Here is an 18,789-nt window from a genome sequence, read left to right on the forward strand (position 1 = left end):
GAATCTGTGTGTGTGTGTGTGCTCCATGAGCCGCTCCAGTCACCGCGTCTCGTTGGCGCTATTTAAACCAATGTTGTAAAATGACTTCTGCCCAGCCCAGATGTGCTCACTTGTGCACCCGTGAGCCGTGGTTCCGCTGGAACGCGTCTGACCTCTGACAGACGCACTCTGAACTTCAGATCTTCAGCGCGCTGTTAATAGCCTGAATGGGAATCATTCCTTGATTTATTTTGTCCACAATGTTCTTTGTGTGAGGTTTACAATGTCAGAACACCTGCATGAGACAGGGTGTTGATTACAATCTGCCAGAATGACTGCACCACCTTCAGATTCCTCCAACATCGTTAAAAATGATCAAATGCGGAACATATCAGCGTGCGCAGGCCAGAGTGCTGAAGCTCGGCGCATTATTATTATGAAGCTAGGGCACATGTGGAGGACACACACACACGCGCGCGCAAAAATATACTTGTTTTCAATTACATTTATTGGGCCCACTTACTTATTCTTACCCACAAATGAGTTTCTGGCTACGCTAATGGTGACATTTGACAGACTTCTCTGAGCTCCGCAGCCATTACACTTTTCACCTTGCGCACCCCCCGGAGGTGTGCGCACCACACTTAGGGAATCCCTGACCACCTGGGGCTGACAAGGAGGTGGAGTGGACCCATGACTTCCCCTGGGTGGGGCGACTGTTCAGCTTTCTAGTGGCTGCGTAGAGCTGGACAACCATCAGGTGTGTTGGACCAGATGAACCACTAAAGTATGCCAAAGAACATTTTATTCATGACATGAATCGGAGAAGCTGCCTTCAACAAAAATGAAACATAGCTACACCGCCGCCACCAGATGTCCTTAGCTCAGGAAAAGCTGCCTGAAGGAAAATGTTACTGAAACTCCAGCATTTAGATTTTCTTACCCCAACGGTGACTGAAAATGTCAACCCTGTGTGTCCTGTACCGTTTAGGAAACGCTCTAATGATGTTTTTCTTCTTTTAGTCAAAAGGTCATGGGGGCTCACCGAGAAGTGGAGAAGCTGCGTCGCAAAAGCTCAAGAAGATCCGTATGCTGAGGACATCTGCCGAGCTTTAGTTAAGTGTTGATGTTTCACTCATCGTGCCGTTTCCAACTGGATTGTTCTTGAATAAAATGGTTTAGGCAAGTTTTGTGGTTCGTTGGAACATCTTAGGTTAGAAATAAAAAACCAAAACGAACTTTTGCTTTTTGTTTTAAATCACATTCAAATGTTTTACAGCAAACACAGAACAAGAACACACTTTTTAAAAACTGTCTAGACAAAACATCCAAACTGAAACCTCCAATCACACGCATGCAAATAAAGTAAACACACACAAGTCAAACTAAATGGTTAAAAAAACAACGAGTTTTGCCTTCTGTGGGGCGCTTAGCGCCTGGACTTGGTGTACAGCGAGCTGTATGCGCTGTCCACTTTGGGGCAGAAGCGTTTGGTGTGCGCTTTGGCCCCCGTGGCCCCGCACAGGGGACACACATACTGCCGCAGATAGGGACACAGTACTTCTCCTGCATGGTTCTTCAGACGGTGGGACCTGTACACCTGCTCAGACTCATTGTTATGTTTGCAGAAGCTGCACATCACGCGCTCAGACGCAGGCGGAACCGGAGCTTCATGGAGGCTCTTTTTGCGCTCCTCTGGCCATGCGGAGGTCGTCGGTCCGGACAGATCTGGTGCGAACCGCAAGAAATCAGTGGGGTTCGGGACAGTGAGAGCCACCAAGCCAGGCAGCGCAGGTGGAGGGTGAAATTCCGTAGCCCAGTGTCCACAGACTGCGTGCATGCGCAAGTCAGCACTGGTACCTGGCGGAGAGGGCTCTGTGGCTTTGTTCCGACCCATCTCTCTGACGGTGTCCAACAGCCCCATGTAATCCCTCCAGGGCTGAAAGGTTTTGTTGTTTGACTGCATGATTGAGGCAAGTGGAAAATGACCGCCGGCAGCCTGGATTCAGCGTTTAGCGCAATTTCCCTGCCTACGGAAGCGTAGTTCGGGGAAAAACCGTCAGTTCGGGGAAAAAAACGGGGAAAATAACTCAGGACCAGTGTCTCGTTACCACGACAAAGTTTCTCTTGGTAACGAGACAAGGCCGGTGTTCTGAGAAAACGTCCTACTTTGGCCAAACATCCTACCCGTAGGAGAATTTTACGGTGTTTTACATGACACAAACCCTATCCCACACCATAACCCTAACCAAAGGAAAAAAGTACTAATACTTACTACGTATCTATTTTCCTGCAAATATGACAGCGGAGTAGCATTCCCCTTTTGTGTTGTGCGCATGCGCGCACATGCTCAGTAACAACGGGTAGGACGGTTTACCGGGTAGGAGAAATTCTCAGAACATTGCCACTTCTGCCCTCAACCGCACCCTGGAACAGAATCGCAAATATGCTGACCGTCGGCGGGCACCTGCTCCAGTGTACTTCCCCGGGCAGAAGGTTTGGCTTTCTTCTCTGCATGTTCCCCTGAAGTCTGTGTCTCGCAAGCTCTCCCCCAGGTTCCTGGGTCCCTACGAGGTTCTGGAGGTCCTCAGTCCTGTCTCGGTCTGTCTCCGCCTTCCCCCTGGTCTCCGGGTCCATCCCACCTTCCATGTCTCTCAGGTCAAGCCTGTTCTCTCCAGCCCGCTTTGCCCTCCGGCCGCTCCCCCTCCTCCCGCCCTGCTTGTGGATGGCCGTCCTGCCTGGTTGGTTCGCCGGATTGTGGACTCCCGTCGTCGCGGTAGGGGCCTGCAATACCTCGTCGATTGGGAGGGCTACGGCCCTGAGGCCCGCTCTTGGGTGCCTCGGTCCTTCATATTGCACCCGGGCCTCATCTCGGATTTTGAGGCCTCTTTGCCTGCTCGTGGCTCTGGGCCACCTGGTGGCGTCCGTTGACAGGGGGGTGGTGTCAGGTACTGGGTTTGTGGGTTCACATTTCTTCTTCACAGGTTGTTGGAGGGCTAGGGAGACTCTTAAGGAGACTCCATCCAGCTAATTACTCGGCTGCAGAGTCACCCTGCTCACCTGCAGCCCATCATGTAATTAGATGGGAGGAATAAAGGAGCCAGTGATCCAGCCACTCAGCACCAGATTGTTTGCCTTAGCGGTAACTTCCAGCCTAAATCTGTTCCTGTTATCTGAACTTATTCTAGTCTGTTCCCTGAAACCTCTGTCTGTCATCACAGGATTCCTAGAACCCGTTCTGGATTTGTGTGGAAGTCTCATACCAGCCTCTGCAGCTCCCGGATCTCCTGAACCACGGCTGAATCCTCCCTGGCTCTGTTCTCCTCCCGTGCGTCTCCTGTTCACCCTCCAACAACCCGCCTCACTGCTCCGAACCTCCACATCTACCCACAGCCCCGGTACCGGCTCACCCCTCCCACGCTCCGCTACAACCAAATCTCAGTAAGAACTCTCCCCACTATCTATATAAATATTTCCCCGTCCCGATCATCATTTCATGTGTTATTTCTTCCAGCGATCCAATCTCTAGCTCCGGAACCAGCCCATCCTGCCTCCGCTCTCCTCTAATAAACTATTTTTTACTACATCTCCTGGTCTCTTGAGAGGCATCTTGTATGTTGGTCAAATATCTAAATAGAGAAAAAACCATGACAGTAACTTGTCTGAGGAATGTATTTCTGCAATGAGGAGAGACAAAGTAAGTGACACATTTTAGACGCTTAGCCTACCTGAAATTAGAATCGATTTAACACAGTTCTATGTTACTGACTGTATCTGCAGTGTGGTAATATTAACACCCAGTTTTAAATGACAATCACTTGAATTTTACTTGTATTTTACTCATCTAAGCCTAATGTGTTCATAATCCATGCTTGTTATAATGATTATTCATACGTTTATTCACTTTTTATTGTGTGGCACAACAGAGCGGTAACTTCAGATCATTCTATTAGCCTTCAGGAGCAAGTTAATGACAGCTGCCTTTATCAGCGCCATAAATTAATCCAGTCAACTACTGGCATGCTTTAATAGGTAAATATCTGATCTTATACTAACCTGTGCTCAGTGTGTTGAAAACATATGTTAATTCAGTAAAAAAAAAAACATTGAGCTGTGCCGCGCGCGCGCGCACACACACACACACACAGATTCAACAAGCGCGCATGCTGCGCAAACTCCGGTGCACAGTCAGACTGAAGACAGACATGAGCGCTGCCTCCTCTGTGATAAAAACTTTTAAGAGGTTTTATAACATTTTTCATTTCAGGTCAAATTAAGATATTAGCTTCTATTTTGGGATGATGTATTAAGGTCGGGTCCGCTCCAGCCAGTGACTCCGAACCTGACCACAACTTATGCTACTGCAGCATTTGTTGTTCCAGTCCGCGTGGCAGCGGATCGCAGATTCAGCCACACCATAAAACAGCAATAAGTCGGTCTGAGGCAAAAGTGAACCTCGTGGCTACATCTTTTCCCTACAGACATTTGATTACGCACAAGTAGGTGACCAGCTCAGGTTTACGCAGAGCAGAAGGAAGGAGAGCTCTGGCCGCACAGGTTAAACGTTCCTACTTTAAGAAAACCGTTAAATTGCATTTTTATGTGCTACCTACCTGGGCACTCTAAATATTTATTTAAAATTAAATCAAAGGAAATTGTAATGGTATCGAATGTTTTTTAATTACTATTTAAAAAAGAAAGTGATGGGGAAAAAGGTCGATCATATTTCTTTAACCCTGTCTGTTTAGCTTGATGTCTGATATAGATATTGAGAAAATATGAACGTTATTTCGTTACCACAAATGCACAATTCGTGTCCACGTTATAGCTGTTTCGTAATACGTGCCCACGCAAATACGTATTTCGTGGGCACGTTATAGCCATTTCGTGGCCTCAATTTATTTATTTTTGGGAGTGGGACCATGTCATCAGAGGGGCTCCGTACCAACTGGATTGTTCTTGAATAAAATGGTTTAGGCAAGTTTTGTGGTTCGTTGGAACATCTTAGGTTAGAAATAAAAAACCAAAACGAACTTTTGCTTTTTGTTTTAAATCACATTCAAATGTTTTACAGCAAACACAGAACAAGAACACACTTTTTAAAAACTGTCTAGACAAAACATCCAAACTGAAACCTCCAATCACACGCATGCAAATAAAGTAAACACACACAAGTCAAACTAAATGGTTAGAAAAACAACGAGTTTTGCCTTCTGTGGGGCGCTTAGCGCCTGGACTTGGTGTACAGCGAGCTGTATGCGCTGTCCACTTTGGGGCAGAAGCGTTTGGTGTGCGCTTTGGCCCCCGTGGCCCCGCACAGGGGACACACATACTGCCGCAGATAGGGACACAGTACTTCTCCTGCATGGTTCTTCAGACGGTGGGACCTGTACACCTGCTCAGACTCATTGTTATGTTTGCAGAAGCTGCACATCACGCGCTCAGACGCAGGCGGAACCGGAGCTTCACGGAGGCTCTTCTTGCGTTCCTCTGGCCCTACGGAGGTCGTCGGTCCGGAGAGATCTGTTGCGAACCGCAAGTCATCAGTGGAGTTCGGGACAGTGCGAGCCACCAAGCCAGGCAACGCAGATGGAGGGTGAAAATCCGCAACCCCGTGTGCACAGACTGCGTGCATGCGCAAGTCAGCACTGGTACCTGGCGACTCTGTGGCGGTGATCAAACCCAGAATCTCTCTGACTGTGTCCGACAGCCCCATGTAATCTCTCCAGGGCTGAAAGGCTTTCCTGTTTGACTCCATGATTGCCAGGTGGAAAATGACCGCCGCAGCTTTAATTCAGCCTTTAGCGCAGTTTCCCTGCAACACGAAAGGGGTTGATGATTTCTTCCGTACAAAGTCTTGATGGGTAATTAGGACCAAGAGGTGGAGCGCGCACGTTGTTCACTCCCACCCAGATTGGCGGCTGATAAGTCACGTGAGCTCGTGGGCAGCGCATGCAGGTGTACCGCCTCCAATCAAAGATGTTCCCAAACTTATTTAGCCGCGCACCTACTGTGTCCTGATCATGTCGACGCACAGCGCAGGGCCGTGCAGAGACCTTTGACGGGGTGGGTGCTCAAAGTAAAAAAAAGGGGCACTTATAGAGCAATCCAATAAGTTAGAAAATTCAGATAATGAGACCCTTGGGTTCAAACAACATAATAAAAATATATAAATTAGTGTCATTAGTGTTAATGTTAGTTCATAAATAATAGTTTTAGTTTTTAAAGCTGACTTATCTAGAGATGTTACAACCACATTTTTGCCCCTGATCTGAGTCCAAGTTGTTTGATTTTTGATTATCTTCCAATACTGAGTCCTGTTCTGATACCAGGTGGTGATGCAAGGCATTATAAAAGAAGAAATAAGTCGTCCTTCTGTCTGTATTTGTCATTTTGTTGTTTTAGCCTGAAAAGGTCACTCATTCAGGAAGTACATTTAACAGAAATCAAGATACTTTATTGCTATTGCACAGGTGTACAACCAAATATATTTTGCGCCTACTAAAGACAGCTCTAGTAAGAGGTAGTAAAATAAATGTAAAATAAATGCAACCACAGAGACTTATCCAGTGTGATCTACAGCTATGTTAGCTGAGATCTTTTTCCTGTCAGTAGAAAATTCTTGATCCCATTCCATGATCTCACTGAACTTAACACTAAACATGAGAGCTCTGCTACCAACCTAACAACAACATCCTTTACACAAAGGCACCATCATCACATACGTGGCAGGAGTCTCAGAGAAACTTAGAAGAATCTTCTCCAAACACAACATCCCGGTAAACTTTAACCCAACAACACCCTCAGACAGAACCTGGTCCATCCAGAAGACAAAATTCCCAAACAGAAGCTCAGTGGGGTCGTTTATGCAGTCCAGTGTAGTGAGGACTGTCCAGATGTTTACATTAGAGAAACTAAACAACAATTACACAAGAACATAACACAACACAGGAGAGTCACCTCTTCAGGTCAAAACTCTGCAGTCCACCTTCACCTGAAGGACAAGGGACACACCTTTGACGATGACAAAGTCCACATTCTGGACAGAGAAGATAGATGATTTGAGAGAGGAGTAAAAGAAGCTATCTATGTAAAAATGTGAAAACCCCACTTTAAATAGGGGCGGGGCTTAGATTTCACCTTTCCAGTACCAATAATGCAGCTTTGGTCAAGGTCAAGGTCAATTTTACTTACAGAGCGCATTTACAGCAGCAAAGCTACACCAAAGCACTGGACAAGGTAAAACTAAACAAGATACAACAAATCAACAATAAAAACCTAAAATAAGATGAGCACACAACAGTCACAATCTATGATAAAAACTGTTAAAAACTATTAAGATGCTCAAGTCAGCCAGCATTAAAAGCCAAATCAAAAAATTGCATCTTAAGAAGGGATTTAAAATGCTCTAGATTCTGTGTGGTCCTGATGTTGAGAGGTAGCTTGTTCCACAGTTTGGGCCCAACCACAGAGAACGCTCTGTCGCCGCGAGTCTTGTGGCGGGTTTTTGGAACTGTTAAAAGAGCTTGAGAGCTGGACCTCATGGTTCTGGCAGGGACGTAAGCGGACAGCAGCTCAGAGATGTAAACTGGGGCCAGGCCATGAAGGGATTTAAAAACAAAAAGTAAAAATTTGAAACGGATCCTGTAAGAGACAGGAAGCCAATGGAGAGCGGCCAGAACCGGGGTTATGTGATCCACTTGCTGGTTCCAGTCAGCAAGCGAGCCGCTGCATTTTGGACCTGCTGAAGTCGGTGTGGGGAGGACTGGTCCAGGCCAGAATACAGGGAGTTGCAGTAGTCCAATCGGCAAGACACGAACAGGTGGATGACATGTTCGAGGACATTAGCAGGAAGGTATGGCTTCACCTTTGCTATCTGCCTTAAATGATAAAAACCTGATTGGACCACTGCACTCACCTGTCTGTAAAGATTAAAAGAACCGTCTAAAAACACACCAAGGTTTTTAACACAGGGTTTTAGAAAACCAGAACAAGGACCAAGAGGACCAACAGCGTTGTTTAAAAGATTAGAACTTTTTTTGAATCTCATTCAGTTTCAGTCTAGGTCACACCTTCCTTCATCTAATCAACACGATGACTCACCATCAATAGAGGCTAACGACTCATCAGGAGATGGAGAGGCGGGGTACTCAGAGTAGTTTCTGCTCTTTAAATAACAACAGACAGCTATAGCTTATGAGCTTGACTCTCCCATATTCCAGATAGAACTGACAAAGCTCCTAAGAGGAGAAGTGAAATGTTTTAAAGAAACCAAAGAAGTCCAGTTGCCTTCATCTGAACTCTTTGAAATAATAGTCAATAATAAAAAATACATAATAAAGTAAAATGCCTTGTTCCACTCTGCGATTGTCGAGGCGGCTGTTGCTAGCTGTGGTCGTAAGGTGGCCGGTGCCAGTCGTGGTGGCAACCCCCGTACCCGCTGGTGGACACCAGAGGTTCGGGGAGCCGTCAGGCTGAAGAAGGAGGCCTACAGGGCGTGGCTGGTCTGTGGGTCTCCGGAGGCAGCAGACAGGTACCGGATAGCCAAGCGGGGTGCAGCAGTGGCAGTTGCCGAGGCAAAATCTCGGGCGTGGGAGGAGTTTGGTGAGGCCATGGAGAAAGACTATCGATCGGCTCCAAAGAGGTTCTGGCAAACTGTCCGGCGCCTCAGGAGAGGAAGGCAGCAACTCGCTCACACTGTTTACAGTGGGGATGGGGAGCTGCTGACGTCAACTGAGGCTATAGTCGGACGGTGGAAGGAATACTTTGAGGAGCTCCTCAATCCCACCAATGCGCATTCCGAGGAGGAACCAGAGCTGGGAGGCCTGGGGATGGACTGTCCGATCTCGGGGGCAGAAGTTGCTGAGGTAGTCAAACAACTACACAGCGGCGGAGCCCCGGGGGCGGATGAGGTTCGTCCTGGGTATCTCAAGGCTATGGATGTTGTAGGGCTGTCATGGTTGACACGTCTCTACAACATTGCGTGGTCATCGGGGGCAGTTCCTAGGGAGTGGCAGACCGGGGTGGTGGTCCCCATCTTTAAAAAGGGTGACCTGAGGGTGTGTTCCAACTATAGGGGGATCACACTCCTCAGCCTCCCTGGAAAGGTCTACTCCAAGGTACTGGAGAGGAGGGTCCGATCGATAGTTGAATCTCAGATAGAGGAGGAGCAATGTGGTTTTCGTCCTGGCCGTGGAACTGTGGACCAGCTCTATACCCTTGCAAGGGTGATGGAGGGGGCATGGGAGTTTGCCCAACCAATCCACATGTGCTTTGTGGATTTGGAGAAGGCTTATGACCGTGTCCCCAGGGGCACCCTGTGGGGGACGCTCCAGGAGTATGGGGTGGGTGGCTTTCTGTTAAGGGCCATTCAGTCCCTTTACCAGAGGAGCGTGAGTTTGGTCCGCATAGCCGGTAGTAAGTCGGACCTGTTCCCAGTGAGGGTTGGACTCCGCCAGGGCTGCCCTTTGTCACCGGTTCTGTTCATCACTTTTATGGACAGAATTTCTAGACGCAGCCGTGGTGTGGAGTGTGTCGAGTTTGGTGGCAGGAGAATCTCGTCTCTGCTTTTTGCGGATGATGTGGTCCTCCTAGCTTCATCCAGCTCTGACCTTCAGCTCTTGCTGGGTAGGTTCGCGGCCGAATGTGAAGCGGCTGGGATGAGGATCAGCACCTCCAAATCTGAGACCATGGTTCTCGACCGGAAAAGGGTGGCTTGCCACCTCCGGGTCGGGGGAGAGGTCCTACCTCAAGTGGAGGAGTTTAAGTATCTCGGGGTCTTGTTCACGAGTGAGGGTAGGAGGGATCGGGAGATCGACAGGCGGATTGGTTCGGCATCTGCAGTGATGCGGACGCTGAGCCGATCTGTCGTGGGGAAGAGGGAGCTGAGCCAGAAAGCCAGGCTCTCGATTTACCGGTCGATCTACGTCCCAATCCTCACCTATGGTCATGAGCTTTGGGTAATGACCGAAAGAACGAGATCGCGGATACAAGCGGCCGAAATGAGTTTCCTCCGTAGGGTGGCCGGGCTCAGCCTTAGAGATAGGGTGAGGAGCTCGGACATTCGGGAGGGACTCGGAGTAGAACCGCTGCTCCTCCGGATCGAAAGGAGCCAGTTGAGGTGGTTTGGGCATCTGGTCAGGATGCCTCCTGGACGCCTCCCCGGGGAGGTGTTTCGGGCATGTCCTGCCGGCAGAAGGCCCCCGGGTCGACCCAGGACACGTTGGAGAGGTTACATCTCCAATCTGGTCCGCGAACGCCTTGGGGTCCTGCCGGAGGAGCTGGTGGACAAGGCCGGGGAGAGGACGGCCTGGAGCTCCCTAGTTGGGATGCTGCCCCCGCGACCCGGACCCGGATAAGCGGAGGAAGACGAGACGAGACGAGTAAAATGTATATAATTATGCCCACATTCACTTTTACCATCTCTTTGTGGGAGGCAGAAAATTTATCACGTTTAACCCTCTTATGACCATAAATATAACAAGTTTTTTTTTGTTTTATGGCTTTAAAATTGTAATAAAAGTGTAAAATGTTTGTAACTCTGCTCCTTTTTCCAAAACAACCTCAGCTTTCAGTGTCTAGTTTGTATTTGTGTTTATGTTTATTAAAGTCTGTAAAACTGCAGCTTAAATGAAAAAAATAAACGGATTTGAATTTTCTTCACATTTATTACTAAACAGGAACTTCAAAATGACTTGAGCAAACTGTGTCAAAAGAACTATTTAAACTCAGAACTGTGTTGCAAACACTCAGAAAACAGTGTGACCCCTGACCTCACAATTACCAGTTTAATGACTGCAGCCTGTCTGTGACCACAGGTCTACGCTCTGGTCCAGAGAACGGGATACAGTAAAATAAATACTAGGTATCATAACATAACACTCATGGGCTACTTCACAGCTGTAGCTACATTTCTACCAGCATTATGAAGATCAATAAGCAGATAAAAGTTTAAATCTAAACATTTCATTACAAAAAGTCAACTAATAAAATTCTGCACTGATAACATTATATTTTCAGCTAAATAAATATTTATTGTATGTATAAATAATGCTGGAATGAAGCTGAATCATTTAGTAAACAGTTGTGTGTTCAAATAAAAACCAGTGTGACTGTAATCTGTCCCTCCTCATGTCACCATCTACAGAAACAGCCTTCTGGGACACCTGACCAACCAGGTGGATTTTATTTGTGACGCTTCCATAACTTTATAAAAGGTGCTGATGAAGATGATCAGATCATCTCCTCCTTTCGGTTCTCTGCTCTCCCGTCGCGGTTCGCTCCGTTTCTTTCAGTGAGGCTGCAAAGCTGGTTTCCTTCTAATAGCGATTTTTGGAGTAACATGAATTACATCACGTAATACCTCGTTGGAAAGTTCGTTTTATGTACTTTTAGAAACCGTTTGAATTATTTTTATTCGATTAGTAATTCAGAAGTTATGACCCGGAGAATCTAGAGCGAGAAACATCCGTGATTCTTTGTGAATTTCTTCATCACTTCAGGAGAAGTCTCTCTCACGTCTCATTTTCTGTCCCAGACATGCAGCTACCTGACTCTGCTCCACACACACTAGCCACGGACTCAAACGCACGTAAACAAAAGCTCTGATATTAAAATCTATCCAGCTGACGTGAAGCAGGCAGAAAAAAACTTACAGTTAGATGAAGCAGACTCCTGTCCGCAGGGAAAACACCGGTCTGTCGTCTCCATGGCTACAAGGTAGAGCGACAGCAAGCACAACCAATCACACGTTAGTATGATGCAGCAGAGCCAATCAGTGAGTTTGTAGGCGGGTCTAAGGGAAAATAGCTTTCAGCTTAAGGCGGCTGCCTCCGCATGGTCCTAGTGCCCGATGAGTATCACAGTACAACAGTTTGTATGGTAGAATCTGACGAACGACCGGAAAAAGTGTACTTTGGGCATTTCGGTCAAAAGGGGCAGGTTCGCAAGCACCCTCCGCGCCCCCGTCTGCACGTGCCTGTTGTAGCGACCCCGAGCATCTAAGCGACAGGTTTATAGTCACCAAATTAATCAGCAGGAGGCAATAGTAGTTCACACCAGATCTTTATGAGGCTTTTTCTTCAACGCTTTGTAACGCTACAGACACCGATCTTCTATCACGCTCCTACCACACAGAGTCACGGTGTCAGTTAACCATGCTACTTCAACCCGCTCCACAGAACACACCACCTTCCCTGTGGCTTACATTAACAAAACACTCACACAACATGCAAATCAACACATAGGAACTAGCAGAACGATAGGAAACACATATAACACAATACCCAGAATGCACCTGGCTTACAACCCCAGCCAGGTCATAAAAATGATCAAATACGGAACATATCGGCGTGCGCAGGCCAGAGTGCTGAAGCTCGGCGCATTGTTATTATGAAGTTATAGGGCACATGTGGAGGACACACACACACAAACACACGCGCAAAAATATACTTGTTTTCAATTACATTTATTGGGCCCACTTACTTTTTCTTAGGCCCGCCCACCCACAAATGAGTTTCTGGCTACGCTAATGGTGACATCTGACAGACTTCTCTGAGCTCCGCAGCCATTACACTTCTCACCTCGCGCACCCCCTAGCGGCAGCTCGCGCACCCCCTAGCGGCAGCTCGCGCACCCCCGGAATCCCTGATGGCCAATGAGTGGAGGCTGTTTCAAATGGTTCAGGTCAAGTCAACTCAAAGTCTCTAATGGCCAACTTGGGCAAAGACCTTGGGGAGCAGCAGCTCCATAAAAGGAGCCAATTCAAAAAGTCTCCATAAGGTGCAGAGAGAACATTAGGAGATACCAGAACAGGCTTCCAACGGGGAGCAGCTCCAGGAAGCACCAAGTAGAACATCAACACCTGTGCCGGTTGGAGTTTAACCTTGTGATTTCCTGTGGAAACAAACGTCCCAAAATCTGATTCCATGCTGCAGTTCATTTTTAAAACACAGAGCAGTTTTGTTTACCTGTTTTAAGCACCTCGTGATTTTTATCTTGAGAGGCGCTATAGAAATGATACTTTCTTCTTCTTCTTCTTCCCGCTACGTTTCGTTTGCGGCTGCAAACTTCCTCAGGCTGACGGATCATGAAAGGGTCCCAAAATCTGTTCGCTGTGGCTCGTAGTGACCTGACCCGGACCCTTTGCACCGTACAGACAGGATAACCGACAACTGGTCGTTTCAGTCCAGTAGAGACCGAGGCCACTGCTTCCTTCTGTTAACACCTACCGTTGACACACACAGGTGTAAGCACATAGTCAAGGACAGATCGCTCTTAACCCACCATTTCTGTTCAGTTTCCTTTCCTAACAAATGCATCTTGTGTCCATCAGTTTGTCTAAACATCTGCAACTACATCAGTAGTTGGACCTTCAACGCAGAATTAAGACAATGATATTTTACATCAATGCGACCTATTGGGTTTTTAGACAGAGCGATTGCACCTCGATTAGCACCAAATATTTTCACTGGTAAGGTTAGTCAGTCATCATCTAAACCTTGTAGTGGTTGCAAAAGCCGAAACCTCTCCTGTGTAGCAGCAGTCAGAGCTGTAAATTCTGCCTCACATGTTGAAACGCAACAGTTTTTTGTTTCTTGGTTTTCCAGGAAACAACGAAGACGATCTGTTCAAGCTGAAGCAATCCGTTGGGCTGCATCTATCCGACTCATCCGCAGCCCAATCGGCATCACCATGAGCTGTAGCTTTACTTTACTCTTGGTGTAACATCAACCTTGATGAGTGCTTCCCTTTAGGTATCTCAACACTTTAGCTGCTATCCAGTGATGTTCTTCTGGCTGGGCTCAATACTGAGACAGCTTACCAACAACCCTTCTTGTACCAGTGCCTTCACCTCCATCATCAAAGTGCATGTGTTCACATGGAGTTGACCCTGCCTTACAGTCGGACACGCCAGGATGTTCTTTATGCATCTGCTTAGTTTCGTGTTCATTTATCCTATTTTTTTTAACTCAGTGCCTAAAAATACGTAAATTTTCCAAAATCTTTCAGCTTAAACTGTTTAGTTAACATTTCTTTTACCTCATTGTTTTTGTATATTTTGCTGCAATGATCAGATCATCAACCCAAATGAGTAAATAAACCCGTCCCATACTTGTTTTTGTTTAGTGTAGACTCAGTGATCTGCTTCATTCTGCTGGAAACCATTTTGTTCCAGTTCTGTTTTAATCCATAATGATTTATGCCGTTTACACACAAGCTTTTCCCTTTGGTCTGATTTTAACTCAAACCCTTCAGGCTGGCCTATGTAAACAGTCTTAACCTCCATTTGGTAAGTGGCTTGTATTTGATATAGCACCTTCTAGAGTCCTGTAACCCCCCAAGACACTTTATCATCATCATCACTTTATTTATGTAGCACCTTCCAACTTCCCGAAGGCAAACCAAAGTGCTGTACACACAACACCACTGACCCATACAATGGTCATCAAAAACAGACAAAACAAATAAAACCGATAAAAGCAGAAGACAAGAGCAAAGAACGATAACAAAATAAAAACAAGGTAACCAAGTGCAACTAACTTGGATCTAAATTAGCTAAATGATCTTAAAGCTAGCTCACATGCTGAGGGAACGCCACCATGAAAAGTGTGTCTTCATCCGACCCTTAAAAATCAGCAGTCAGGGTGCTTGATGGACATCAAGTGGAAGACCATTCCATAGTTTGGGGGCTAAAACTGCAAAACTTTACAACACAATCAGTCATTCACCCATTCACACACCGATGATGAAGAGCTACAATGTAGCCACAGCTGCCCTGGGGCGCACTGACAGAGGCGAGGCTGCAGAGCACTGGTGCCACCACCACCAGCAGCGCCACCAGTCCCTCTGACCACCACCAGCGGGTGAGGTGGGTTAAGTGTCATGCCCAAGGACAAGGATTTGGGGAACCTCCAAATCATTCTGAGCTGCAAGCTGCATTAGAGTGCGAACAGATGTCATGTCTGCCGTTGGAGAAAATGTTTCTTCGTAATTTACCCCGGCTACCTTTTGCAACATATCTTGCATTATATGTCTCAGTCCCATCAGCATTTTCTTTGATGGCATCTTCCCCCTACTGTGGATTTACCCACTGGTGAAGTGGTTAGTTCGGACGCTTTGTTTCTCTCTTAGGGTAACGCCTGGCATCCTGGCTGTCATTCTGAGTACCTGTCTAACAGGTATGTGACTGTTGAGGTTGGTGGGATGCTCCCCTGAAATATGGGGTCCCACAGGGCTCTGTGCTTGAATGGGCCTGCTCCTAGTTATTTATCTGAACTCCTCGTGCCGTATGTTCCATCTCGTGGGTTGCATTTGGCTGACCAGCGTAGGTTGAGTGTTCCTAGGGCAAGGCTACAGAAGAGGTTTTAGATCTTTCTCTGTGGCATATGTTGCCCATCTCCATTAGACAGCCGTCACCTGTTGCTGTTTTGAAAAAGTTACTGAAAACTAACTCAACAGCTTTTACTATTCCTAGTTGACTAGGTAGTCCTGTTTTTTTATCATTTCTTATGTCTGATTTGTTTTGTGTTTTTACTTGACTGCGTTTATGTTTTTGTACATCTACGTTCAGCACTTTGTTGCATTTACATGTGCTGTACAAATAAACGTGATTAAGTGCTGGTTTCTAAACCCGAGACCTCAATCTCTGGCTCGAGTCATCTCAGGACTACAACGCTGTGGTGTAAAAGCGGCTAGATGGACTACTTCTCTTTTTCGATGGCACCATCTAGTGGCTGACAAGCATATCACACAAAAGTCCATCCGCGACTTCACGTTTCTGGTTATAAACGTGCTTCTGTAGCCGCCAAACGGAGCTAAAACGCATTGTTTACGAGTATTATTCTCATGTCATGTTGTGTTCTCATATGTTTATATTTTAGAGACTTTCTTGTCCGTGAAAAATTCACCAACTCTGCATCAGCAGAGGTTTTCCTTACATGTGAAGCATCTAAGCAGCAGTCAAACGCTATTGGTTAGTTTTGGTCGGAGCTCAGTGTCCTATTGGTCGGAGCTCTGCGGGGCAGGGGCGTGCTTGGCAAATAAAGAGACGCATTGCTTACATGATGTCACAGTTAAGATAATCTTTTAGGGTTTTCTGAAATCCATCTGTCATTTCTGAAAGGGGAAAACTCTGGAAAGATACTTTAAAAAGGGGGACAGCTCTCTTCCCATATTCATCACCTCTACATTAACGGTCGGTTATGGTTTTAGTCTTAGAGCTGGTCTGAGCCAGAAGATGTTCTAACAACGGTTATAAAATAAACTTAGTAGAAATGAGTCCTGATCCTGTACGATCTGCTGCTGGAACGTGTCGGCAGTGAACCAACATCCCAGCAGCTGGAAAATTTAGTGGTGTTGGTGCAATACCACCTCAGAACACCAGAGTTCTCCAGAGTGTTCCATAGTCTACCTTTAATTTCCTCTTGTATGCGTAAAATGACTCAGCCGGGCGTACACTGTGCGACTTTTTCACTTTTTTGAGCCGATTTTCCACTCGTGCGAGAAGCCACGACATTGGGGCGAGTTTTGCGCCGAGCGGTCGTGTAGTGTACAGGGGGTTACGAGAGGCGATTAACACCACGTGACCAGCCGCCGATCAGCAGTCGTGAGGTCGCAGGGACTTCTGGTGTGTTTAATATTTCGCTCGTCCCTCGTGAGGGTATCGCACTGTTGAAGCGGCGCTGCGAGCAGCTACGATCCAAAAAGTATCAGAACCGCTCACGGCGCATGCGCGCGCAATCCTGCATCAACGCCGGTCGCTCGCTATTTCCCTAATAACACACGCTGTTCGTTTTTGTTTCTACACGTTTTTTTTTACTCACAAAGATTGTCAAGAAAGCGTGTTTGTCGTGTTCATGTCAAATTAAACTGATCACAAAACACAGATTCACTTTCTTTATTTCGTTTTCCTCATCCAACCCCCATAAATCCCTGCGTGTCCTCCTGCAGCACTCCTGAAGGACAACAGGCAAGACAAAAAAGTCTGACGTGTTGAGTAAAAACTGCTATTTTTAGCACATTTTTAGGGCCGACGTGTTTCTACCAGACGTACAGTGTGAGCAGTCAGGTCGCATGCGAGAACTGGGTCGTGCAGTGTGAGCGCATGGCTCGTGAGATCTGCTCTGCGAGGAAGTCGTACAGTTTGAGCTGAAGCTGAACGCTGCGAGTGAAAAAGTCGCACAGTGTACGCCCGGCTCTTAGCACTAGAAGTCCCAGGAATGTCATCATCCCCCCTGAAGTCCTGAAGCAGGGTCAAAAGACCCTTAGTCCACACTGATGCCTCTGATAGCTCCAATTTGCATCCCTTCATTTGTAAATGTGGCCATTGTAGGAGGAATGTCCACACGGACAAGTTTGGCATCAAGTTTTGGGTGGCTTGCGACTTGAAATCAAAGAACATCTGCAATGTCCTCCCATATCTTGGCAAGGACCCTAGTCGTCCCAGTGGGGAGAGACTAGTGTAGTGATGAGGTAATGGAACCATTCATGGACAAGGGCAGAACTGTAACCACAGACAATTTCTTTACATCACTGTCACTTGCACAACGACTGCTTAGCCGGAAAACCACTATCCTCGGCACAGTCAACAAAAGTCGCCAGGAAATTCTTCAATCCGCTACACAGATGGACTGCATTGAATTCACCACTCAGGTGTTTTCAACCACTGGTGCCACACTGACAGTGTATGCGCCCAAACGGAAGAAGGCTGTATACATTCTCAGCAGCTTGCACAGCAAGGTTGAGACTGAAGATACCACCAAAAGGAAGCCAAACACAGTCACACAATATAACAGCACAAAGTGCGGTGTGGATGTGATGGGCCAAATGGTGCGTGTGTGCAGGAACACGGAGATGGCCAGTCGCCGTGTTCTACATGATTGACATGGCAGCACTGAATGCACATGTGCTTTATCAGGCATGCATTGGGGTGCAGGAGAGACGGGTGAACTTCCTGGTTGAGCTTGCAAAAGAGTTGGGTGACAGTCATGTGAGTGAGAAGAAGGCACGCAAGGAGAAACTGCTTCGGCAAAAACCTTCCACACCCAGCCCTGGCAAAAGGGCAAAGTGTCAGGTCAACCATCGTTTCACAAACAATTGTGCAACTGTGAGATGTGTTGACTGCTACAAATATACATGTGGCAAATGTACCAGAGTCATACCCTGGCAGTGCCAGGTACGTTCCGACAGTGCAGACTGATGCACTCACACACACACACACACACACACACACTGCAGCTTAGTGTAAATATGTGTGAAATTGTTTTATTCCTTGTATTTTTTGTATCATTTTTATGACAAAAATAAAAAGCATGGAAACAAATAACAGTTGTTCTTTTGTATATTTCTCATGCTGAAATTTCAGTCCTCTTGACACAAATGGTCTTTGCTCACAGCTGGACCTGGAAAACCTTATTTACAAAACAAAAGTGGCTGTTCACAACTCATTATACAATGTTAGCTAAAAGCCTCCAGGTCACTCGACCCATCTCTGGGTTCCAAAGGTAGGAATGTTAAATGACCCTTCTCTGGGACTTCTAGTGCTAAGCAGCAGTCAAACGCTATTGGTTAGTTTTGGTCGGAGCTCTGCAGGGCAGGGGGCGTGCTTAGCAAATAAAGAGACGTATTGCTTACATGATGTCACAGTTAAGACAATCTCTTTCAGGGTTTTCTGAAAGCCATCCATCATTTCTGAAAGGGGAAAACTCTGGAAAGATGCTTTAAAAAGGGGGACAGCTCTCTTCCCATATTCATCACCTCTACATTAACGGTCGGTTATGGTTTTAGTCTTAGAGCTGGTCTGAGCCAGAA

At 46.7% G+C, this 18,789-nt stretch overlaps 3 protein-coding genes across 3 annotated transcripts in view; 1 reads left to right on the plus strand and 2 right to left on the minus strand.

Annotated features, from left to right (window-relative positions):
* The window catches only part of LOC107376092 (uncharacterized), a 39,871-nt gene extending 38,654 nt beyond the window's left edge, over positions 1–1,217 (plus strand). Inside the window, exon 8 of the mRNA XM_054743996.2 lies at positions 1,003–1,217. Within this exon, the coding sequence (XP_054599971.2) occupies positions 1,003–1,075 (73 nt within the window). The 3' untranslated portion in view covers positions 1,076–1,217. The remainder of the gene's footprint in view (positions 1–1,002) is intronic.
* A 71-nt stretch (positions 1,218–1,288) lies between these two features.
* Positions 1,289–2,065, minus strand: LOC129164324 (nanos homolog 3). The gene has a single exon (XM_054743998.2). It carries the CDS (start codon positions 1,943–1,945, stop codon positions 1,409–1,411), a length of 537 nt encoding a protein of 178 aa, XP_054599973.1. The 5' UTR covers positions 1,946–2,065; the 3' UTR covers positions 1,289–1,408.
* Positions 2,066–5,083: 3,018 nt separating this feature from the next.
* Positions 5,084–5,863, minus strand: LOC129164325 (nanos homolog 3). The gene has a single exon (XM_070552007.1). It carries the CDS (start codon positions 5,735–5,737, stop codon positions 5,204–5,206), a length of 534 nt encoding a protein of 177 aa, XP_070408108.1. The 5' UTR covers positions 5,738–5,863; the 3' UTR covers positions 5,084–5,203.
* Between the last annotated feature and the right edge of the window lie 12,926 nt (positions 5,864–18,789).

Source organism: Nothobranchius furzeri, chromosome 6, assembly GCF_043380555.1.
Source record: "Nothobranchius furzeri strain GRZ-AD chromosome 6, NfurGRZ-RIMD1, whole genome shotgun sequence".
NCBI classification, from domain to species: domain Eukaryota; kingdom Metazoa; phylum Chordata; class Actinopteri; order Cyprinodontiformes; family Nothobranchiidae; genus Nothobranchius; species Nothobranchius furzeri.